This window comes from Marmota flaviventris, chromosome 5, assembly GCF_047511675.1.
Source record: "Marmota flaviventris isolate mMarFla1 chromosome 5, mMarFla1.hap1, whole genome shotgun sequence".
Lineage (NCBI taxonomy): Eukaryota > Metazoa > Chordata > Mammalia > Rodentia > Sciuridae > Marmota > Marmota flaviventris.
In genome coordinates, this window is record NC_092502.1 from 38,816,800 (window position 1) to 38,825,804 (window position 9,005).

Sequence of the window (9,005 nt, forward strand, 5' to 3'; positions counted from 1 at the left end):
AGAAGCCATAGCTGGCTCAGGGTTGGGATTAGAATACCAAGGCAGGCTCCCTTCCAAGCAGTGAGCTTCTATGGGAGGGTAAACTGAACTGCTACACAGGAGACAAAGGCAGAGAGCAATCAAGAAAAGGAAGGAGAGGCTGGGGATATAGCTGTTTGGTAGAGTGCTTGCCTTGAAGCAGAAGTCCCTGGGTTTGATCCCCAGCACCCCCCACCCCCCAAAAAGGAAGGAGACTACCTACAAGGCATGTGCATGTGGCATATGCTTGTTGGGCAAGATGATCTCTGCACTATTACGGTTGGTTTTCTCTGAGGCAGCCCCAGGACTTGGGATTGGGAAATATAAAACTAGCAACAAAGTAAAATATCTTATTTTATTATGTACAGACATATTCAAATAAAGCACCCACTCTGAAAACAAGTTCTGGCATTTCTGAGAGCTCCCAAAGGAATATAAATTGGAGTCTCAGAGACAGTTCCTTTCCCAGAGGAGGAGGAATGTAACCTGACTCCACAGGATTAGCCAATCTCATCTAAAGCCACACTCTCTCTGCCTTAAACCCTGGCTCCAGCTTCACTGGTCCCGGAAAAGCCTCAGCCTGAAACAGGTATAAACCAGTCACTCAACCTCCATTTTATTCTTCTGCAAAGAATCGATGAAAGTTTGCCACTCTGCTGGGTAAAAACGTTTATAGACGTTGATCTTATTCCGAATTTGTTTGGGGGTATCTTGATAGTAATTCTTCTCATCCCGAGCCATGGCCTAAAGAAGAGAGGAGGGCTACTTGAAGAAAGCTAGACAGGCAAAGTTTTCAATTATAGTGATACCGCTGGTTATCCTTGATGAATTCTGCTCCCTCACATGTTTTAAGTTTGAACATTAGAGAAGCACACCGAGGCAAGCATATAAAGCAGTGTTTATTTAAAAGAGGGTAACAGACTTCTCTCAGGAGAAGGGGGCCATAGCTGGTATCCTAGTATGCCAAGAAGCAAGTATTTTGCCTTTATCCCTCTCCTTCCTGCTTACGTGATTAGGCCCAGGAATACTTGGTGTGATGGCCAAAAGGTGGGAAAAAGGTGGGCTGAAGGGGGAAAGGCAGGATGGAGCAGCCTAGGACACACAGCTCCCAGTAGGAAGGGGCAATTCCTGGGATAGGTTACCTTAGCAACAGGTTGGAGCAGGGGCAGGTTCTTGATAAGGGTGGAGGAAAGGCTCTGAAGGAATTAAGATTTCAGTCCCTCAGGGGACAGTCTCTAACTTCCCATAAAATTGACTTCAATTGATCAAAACTGACTTCCTTGATCGACCTGACTTGATTTACCTATCTACACTGACTGCTTGTCTAATTCTGGCTTCAATAGCTCTGCCTGAATTGAGCAAGCCATTTCCTACCTTGAGGTCCAGATGCCTCACCTCAAAAGCCATGGTATATGTGGAACCCTTCTGTACTATGGGGCTAGGGAAATGGGTACAAATGTCTTTAAAGACCAGGCAGAACCAAGAGTTCAGTGGGCCAAACAGGAACTATAGCCAGCTAAATAGTTCATTTCCCATAGACAGCCAGCTAATCCCACCTGGGCGCAGAGGTCCAGTATAGCCAGCTCTTTCAATTAAAAAAAAAAAAAAAATCAAAAATATATATCGGGCTGGGGATGTGGCTCAAGAGGTAACGCGCTCGCCTGGCATGCGCGGGGCGCTGGGTTCGATCCCCAGCACCACATAAAAATAAAGATGTTGTGTCCACCGAAAACTGAAAATAAATATTAAAAAATTCTCTCTCTTCCAAGAAACACACACACACACACACACACACACACATATATAGTTTTATCCCTCCCATACCTAAAATGGCAACTAGTTTAAGTTGTTCAGTTCTTTAAAAACAACATCGAGGGCTGGGGATGTGGCTCAAGCAGTAGCGCGCTCGCCTGGCATGCGTGCAGCCTAGGTTCGATCCTCAGCACCACATACAAACAAAGATGTTGTGTCCTCCAAAAACTAAATAAAAATTAAAAAATAAATAAATAAATAAAAATAAAAACAACATCGAAGCTGGGCATGGTGGCGCACACCTGTAATCCCAGCGTCTAGGAAGACTGAGACAGGAGAATCGGGAGTTCAAGGCCAGCCTCAGCAATGGTGAAGCACTAAGCAACTCAGAGAGACTCTGTCTCTAAATAAAATACAAAATAGGGCTGGGATGTGGCTCAGTGGTTGAGTGCCCCTGAGTTCACTCCCCAGTACAAAAAAAAAAAAAAAAAGCCAGGCAGTCTCACATGCCTATAATCCCGAGGCTCAGGAGGCTGAGGCAGGAGGAACCCAAGTTCAAAGCCAGCCTTAGCAACTTAGTGAGACCCTATCTCTAAATAAAAAAATTAAAAAGGCCTGAGGATGTGGCTCAGTGGTTAAGTGCCCTTGGTTCATTCCCCAGTACCAAAACAAACAAAACACCATGGAAGCAAAACAACATGTTTGTGAATGGGATATGAACCACAAGCAACTGTCTATCTCTACTGTTAGCATTCTGTTCATTTGGGATCCCTTTCCTAGAGCCTCTTTCCTCCCTTTCTTTGTACTCAGTCTCAGGAAACAGGCAGTAGGCAAGCAGAAAAGGCCCTGAAGAGTCCAGTATGCCTTCCCAAGCAGTTCAAGTAGTTCTTCCTGTAAATCCTAAGCCACTCACCTTATAGTCCTCTCCATGGTTCTCCACCATGTAGCGGACATAGTCAATGAGGTCCCGAGACAGGGTGTTTCCTTTCTTTTCTGGGAGGCTGGCTTCTGCTTCTAGATCTGGGGTAAGAGAAGCCAGGAGACAGAATGAGGCTTTGCCTTCTACATTGTTAGAGCTACCCCCAATACCCCCTTACCCAATCCCAGGCCACAAGTATTTCTTTACCAACCCATTCCCAAATTCACTGCTGGAATCTTCTTTAGCCCTAGGATCCCAGACTCTGCCTATGACACAAATATCTGTCAGTATGGCAACTACCTGAAAAGCAAATCACTTCTCTCTAGGACTTAGATGGATTTAAAAGGCACCAAACTACCTGTTTAGTACCAGGTTCTGGGACTAAGAGAAATGAAGATACATTGCCTTCCCAGAAAGCAGGGCTCCCAGTGGTAGAGCACTTACTTAGCACAGCTGAGGCCCTCAGCACCATATTAAAACAACAACAAACAAACAACTAAATAAAATAAAGATTAAATTCTTTTTTTTAAATATTTATTTCTTAGTTTTAGGTGAACACAATATCTTTGTTTCAATGTGGTGCTGAGAATCGAACCCAGTGCCTCACACATGCTAGGCGAGCACGCTACCACTTGAGCCACATCCCCAGCCCCAAGATTAAATTCTTAAAAAAAAAAAAAAGGACCATCTTTTCTTGGTGTCTTGCACCAACACAGGAAATGGAAATGTCTATATAAGTGAAAACAAGAGCTGCAGGGACTAGGAGGGCCTTTCTCTATGCAAGGGGAAAAAATCTAAGCTATGGAGACAACTGTTTCACTTTAATAAATAACTGCATAGGCTGAGGGTATAACTCAGCAGTGGAGTGCTTGCCTAGCAACAATAAAAGAAAAGCTAGGCAAAAAAATCATCCCATTTCTCATCTATGAAGGGAGGAAAATAGCTACTTCATAGAAACGAGGATGTTAAATCTAATCTAGTTGTTAGGTGCTAATATTGCTTATAGTCAAAATTATGTTTGTCATAACTGGAGCAGGGAGAAAAAGGGAGTAGTTTAAGGGGTATAGTTTGAGTTTTGCAAAATCAAAGTTCTAGAGATCTGTTGCCCAACACTGAATATAACACCAGTGAACTTAAAAACATCTCAGATGGTAAATTTATTTATGTATTTATTTATTTATATTGGGGTGATTGAACCCAGGGGTGCTTTACCACTAAGCAACATCCCCATTCCTTTTTATTTTTTGAGACAGAATCTCACTAAGTTGTTTAGGGCCTAAGTTGCTGAGGCTGGCCTTGATCCTTCTGCCTCAACTCCCAAGTCACTGGACTTACAGGTGTGCACCACCAAGCCCAGACAGATGGTAAATTTTATGTAATTTTAAAGCCATGATTTAAATTTTTTAAAATAATAAAAAAAAAAATCAAAAACAAAATTTTTATAATAAATACATGTAGCTTTGGGTATACAATCCTGTGCAGTATTTTTTTTTTCCCACATTGAACAGTCCACTAATTCTTATGAGAACCATAAAGATAAGCTACAGACAGGAATACAGGCTGAGGCTCAATCCTTTCCACTGAAAAAAATTACAAAAAAGCACAAGAAAACCCATGAAGTTAAGGGAAAGGATCAATGGGTGAAAAACTCTTTATAAGGAGTATTCCTGTTTTCCTGACTTAGTATCAGTCTCCAGCTGGGTGTAGTGGTACACACCTGTGATCCCAGCAACTCAGGATAATCACAAGTTCCAGGCCAACCTGAGCAACTTAAGGACACCCTGTCTTAAACTAAAAGAAATGAAATGAATTAGAAAAGGGCAGGGGCTGTAGCTCAGGGTTCAATCCCTAGTGTGGCCAGGGGTAGGGAATCCAGTCTCTTTAGCCTTAATACTACCTGACAATCTTTAGTCTTAATACACATGAAATTGATTTGCCATTGGAAAAATTAAATAAAATAAATGGTGGAATCTCCAAAAGTAAGTTCATCCTTAAATTCATGAGAAGCCAAATACATGCCTGAGACTTATTGGTTTCTTTTCCAGACTCATTTACCTGGCTATATCCCCCTGAACATCTCTTGACTTTAGTTGACACACTTTTTGTCTTTCTTTTTTTTGGTTGTACTGGGGACTGAACCCAGGAACACTTTACCACTGAACTACATCCCCAGCTCTTTATATTTTTTTCATTTTAAGGTAGGGTCTCCCTCTTGTTGCTCCAGCTGGCCCCAAACTTGCGATACTCCTAACTCAGCCTCCTGGATTAATGGGATTACAGGTGGGCACCACCACACCTGGCTCACACACTTAAGTTTAGTCAATATTAGCCTGAAAATGTCTCAGTGGAGGACACAGTCCTAACTTTACAGAGACCTAGACCATCTCCTTTTCCCTCTCTGAACCTTGGTCTCTCCAGCTTTAAAATGAGGACATCCAAGGACTCTTTCCAACTCTGATAGTATAGGACCATGAATTAGAGGCCCATACCCACCATTTAGCACATAGGGCTTCCGCACAAGCTCCTTAGGCCTCTCCTCCACGTCAATGTCCATGCCCATGGCCTTCACCTGCAGAGAACAGAGGCTGTGAGACCAGCAGACAAGGAAGGTCCTTTGATCAAGGAAAGTTTGATCAGAATCAAAGAAAGATGCTGCCACCTGAACACAACTATATCATCCCTAAGAATCCCTGCCCAAGACTAAGCAGAACTAGATAACAAGAACCAGTGCCCTGAAGGTTTCTACAACCAAAATCCAAAGTTCCCAAAGAATCACATAAAGGCCTATGTACATGACTGTTTATAAAATGAGTATAGTACTCCTTGCCTTCCTCATTTGGTTGTATGACAACTGAGCTGAAACAATGCAAGGGAAAGTACTTTATAATTTTAAACGGGAGGAGGAGCGTCTACCTGACAGTGCTTAGCTATAACTTCATAACTGTTCAAGAAGCAGAAGTGTCATTTTCCTCTGGCATGAAGAATTAAAGAGAAATTTGCCTAAAGACATGGGACAAATTCATTCAGCAAGCCCATTCCTTAGGTTATCAAGTGACATCCTAAGCACACCAGAGAAAAACACAAGAGATTCTGTTAGGAAATTATTCTGTTAGGAAATTCACAAGGAAATTATGTTAGGAGGAAGATGCACAGACAATAAACAGAGAAGCAAATAAGTTAATAAGCATATACTATGATATCTTTACAAGTGCTATAAATTAAAATAAAGGGGGGAAGAGATGCTGGGTGAAGAAGGGTGCTATTTTTGAAAGTTTGAAGGCATGGTCCAGAAAAAGACTTACAGAGGAGAAACTAGTCTTAGCGAAACCTTAGGCCAAGGATGACTAGGGAAAGGTGTAGGAAATAATAAATTAAAGTCTCAAACTCCAGGGTGTCCTTATTAGGAAAGTCAAGAACAGAAAAAGATAAATTCTGGAAAAATAACCTTCGAGATGCCAAGGGACCCAAAAAGGTTAATTTCCGAGGAAAATATTGAGTGCAGGAAGAGAGAATAAACTCCAAATCAGGTCCAAACGTGTGCTGAGGAGATGTGTGAGAGGTGGTGAAGGGACCCTCGACAACAGTCAGTACAGGATGACCAAATGAACTGTGGGCAAGTGGAGAAAAGCGTGAGGGAGCATCAAATTCTGAATCCCAGCAAGGCAGAGGAAGAAGGAAGAAGGAAAAAAGAGAGAAAAAACCTGAGGAAAGGGAGCAAGGAAAGGAGAGGAGGAAGGAAGGATTAAAAGAAAAGGAGACAAGGCCCGGGATGCTGCCTTGTCAATACCTTTTTCTTACGGAGGGGAACCGCCTTGTTGGGATCCATGGCCAACCCCATCTCCGCCAGGTTCTGCCGCACGGATTTGGCGTGGTCCCAGGCATGTCGGATGTGGGAGCTACCGGCAAAAAGAGAGTTCGTGGTTCTATCACCTCGCGGGCGATCCTTGCCAATGTCCCCCTGTTCCCCAAACCCCGAGCCACTCACCACTCGATCCGTGGCGCTGCCTTCCGTCGAGCATTCCGATTCAGACGCTTTCGGTTGACATTATAGCCGAACTTCTGCCTCCGAGTTTTGCCCTTAGCCTTGGGCATTGCGCTGACCGCCTCACCAGCAGCTCACCCCTGAAGCCCCGCACTTACAACCTCGTGTTAACAGACTCCTTCCGGCGGAGGAGCGCCGGACTTTTCAGGCTTTTTTGGGAAATGTAGTCTTTCCCTTGGCGCTTCCGCATCGATTACTACGACTCCCAGAATGCAATTGGTCCTTGCGCCTGCGTACTACACGAATATGTTCGTTTTCCCCGCCCCTTTCATGACCTCATCAGGAGGCGGAGTTCAACGTCCGGAGTATCTCCTTACCTCTGTTGCCCCAGACATGGCAACTCCCAGTCCTGTGACTCCCGAGACACCCTTTGAACCATCTAAGCCCCCAGTCATTGAGGGCTTCAGCCCCAGTATTTACAGCAATCCGGAAGGCTTCAAGGAAAAGTTTCTTCGCAAGACTCGAGAAAACCCAATGGTACCCATAGGTAAGTGAGTACTGTAGGAACTGTAAACGAAGAGGACAGTGATGTCGGGGGGAATGAAACTGGGGAGGACCGGGAACTCCAGGAGGCACCGAATGAGATCGAACCGGAGACGTGGGAGAAGGGGCGGGGCAGTGAGGGTAAAACTGGAACCAGAGCAGTGCATGTTTGGCGGGGCCGGGATGGGACGGACTCTTGGACTCTCGAGGAAGACCCCGCCTCGGCCAACCACTTCCTCTCTCCCTGCTGTTGTTTAGTGGTCTCGTCCTTGGGGAAGGGACCTCTGGTACCCTACTCGCTGCTCCCCTAGTTTTGTCCCCTCCCCAGGCTGCCTGGGCACGGCGGCCGCCCTCACCTATGGCCTCTACTGCTTCCATCGCGGCCATAGCCAGCGCTCACAGCTCATGATGCGAACCCGGATCGCCGCCCAGGGCTTCACGGTCGCAGCCATCTTGTTGGGTTTAGCTGCATCGGCTATGAAGTCTCGACCCTGATGCCACTGCCGGCTCGTGAAAGCTCCGCGGAAGATCATTCCAAACCCCAGGAGCAACCACCAGCCCTGCCAAAGAGACTCATTCCCTGTCTCCTCGACAGGCTTCAGGCCCCTGTGTTGTTTAGGGAGGAAGTGGCCGATTGTGTGATCGACAAGATTTTTTTTTCCAGAAATCCCAGATTCGGTGGTTTGGATGTTGCCCTTCCTCCCTACTTAATAAACTCTAATCCACCAGTGGTATGGTGAATGCATTCTCAGCCTCACTCCCGTGGCCAAAACCATGGTTTGGGGTCTTTGGTTTTAGGAGGAATCAGACTGAATATTGGAGTGACCCTTAAAAAATCTTGGCGTCTGGTCTTTCCCAAACTTTCCTGGTTAACAGTCACCTGGGACACTTGTTAAAAGGGGAGATTTTATGGGCATAGTGGTGCGCGGCTCAGTTGACTGTGACAAGAGGATTTCAATTTCCAGGACAGCCTGGGCAATTAAAGGAAAGCTATATCAAATTTTTAAAAAGCTTGGAATGAGTGATGTTCAGTAGTACAGTGCTCCTGAGTTCAATTCCCAGCTGGGAGTGGGTGGAGTGTAGAACTTTCCAGGCACCTCTCCTTGAGATTCTAGCTTCTAGTTCAATGGGCCTAGAGTGATGCTGTTTGGAAGAAGAAACAAATCTAGCCAACAGTTTTCAAACTTTAGTCTTCCTATGAGGCCTGCCATGGTCCTGTCAGATAGGAAGCTCTGCCCTCCACTCTGCATCTGCTCTACACCCCATTCCCACCTGAAAACCCCTGGGGCTTCACTGGTCAGTACTCTCAGCTTTGGATAGGAAGCCTCAAACAAATATTCCTGGTCTGTGGTCAGCTCTCAAGAGTTGATTTAGGGACCTACACTCTTCCCATATGTGACCATCTTTTCAGTACAATCTCTAAACTGATAGAAGAGGAAAGAAATTAAAAAGACACTTCACACCTTATTGAGCCCTGACACAGTCTGGATCTCTTGAGTGGAGGAGTGTACAATCAGTGCCAGGTAAATTTCTTGCCTTCACCATGGTCTTTGAGGCAGATCAAAAATCAGAGCCAATAGTGTATTGTAATGACTCTTGGCCTCAAGATGCAAGAAAAGGATTATTGAGTGGTGAGGACTATAGCACTTTAAAAAAAGAATGTCCACTATAAGTATTGGTATTATGGTGTTTCCCCACCACCACCCCCAAAAAAAGATAGTTGAGGGCTGGGGATATAGCTCAGTTAGTAGAGTGCTTGCCTCACATGCACAAAGCCCTGGGTTCAATCCC

The 9,005-nt window shown here is 45.0% G+C and overlaps 2 protein-coding genes across 3 annotated transcripts in view; one reads left to right on the forward strand and one right to left on the reverse strand.

The window, feature by feature from the left end:
* Nop16 (NOP16 nucleolar protein) overlaps nucleotides 1–6,940 on the reverse strand; it is a 57,050-nt gene extending 50,110 nt beyond the window's left edge. The window contains exons 1-5 of one of the 2 annotated variants that reach the window (XM_027941007.3): nucleotides 6,675–6,940; nucleotides 6,477–6,585; nucleotides 5,183–5,258; nucleotides 2,684–2,790; nucleotides 360–762 (exon numbers count right to left, since the gene is read on the reverse strand). In XM_027941007.3, coding sequence (XP_027796808.1) covers nucleotides 619–762; nucleotides 2,684–2,790; nucleotides 5,183–5,258; nucleotides 6,477–6,585; nucleotides 6,675–6,781 — 543 coding nt within the window. In that variant the 5' untranslated portion in view covers nucleotides 6,782–6,940 and the 3' untranslated portion in view covers nucleotides 360–618. Of the gene's footprint in view, nucleotides 1–359; nucleotides 763–2,683; nucleotides 2,791–5,182; nucleotides 5,259–6,476; nucleotides 6,586–6,674 lie in introns of those variants that run through there. The other variant, XM_071612164.1, reaches the window with a different exon arrangement.
* Nucleotides 6,941–6,997: 57 nt separating this feature from the next.
* Nucleotides 6,998–7,959, forward strand: Higd2a (HIG1 hypoxia inducible domain family member 2A). Its single transcript, XM_027941008.2, has 2 exons — nucleotides 6,998–7,218; nucleotides 7,543–7,959. The coding sequence occupies exons 1-2, from the start codon at nucleotides 7,002–7,004 to the stop codon at nucleotides 7,707–7,709; spliced, it is 384 nt and encodes a 127-aa protein (XP_027796809.2). The 5' UTR covers nucleotides 6,998–7,001; the 3' UTR covers nucleotides 7,710–7,959.
* The last annotated feature ends 1,046 nt before the right edge of the window (nucleotides 7,960–9,005 follow it).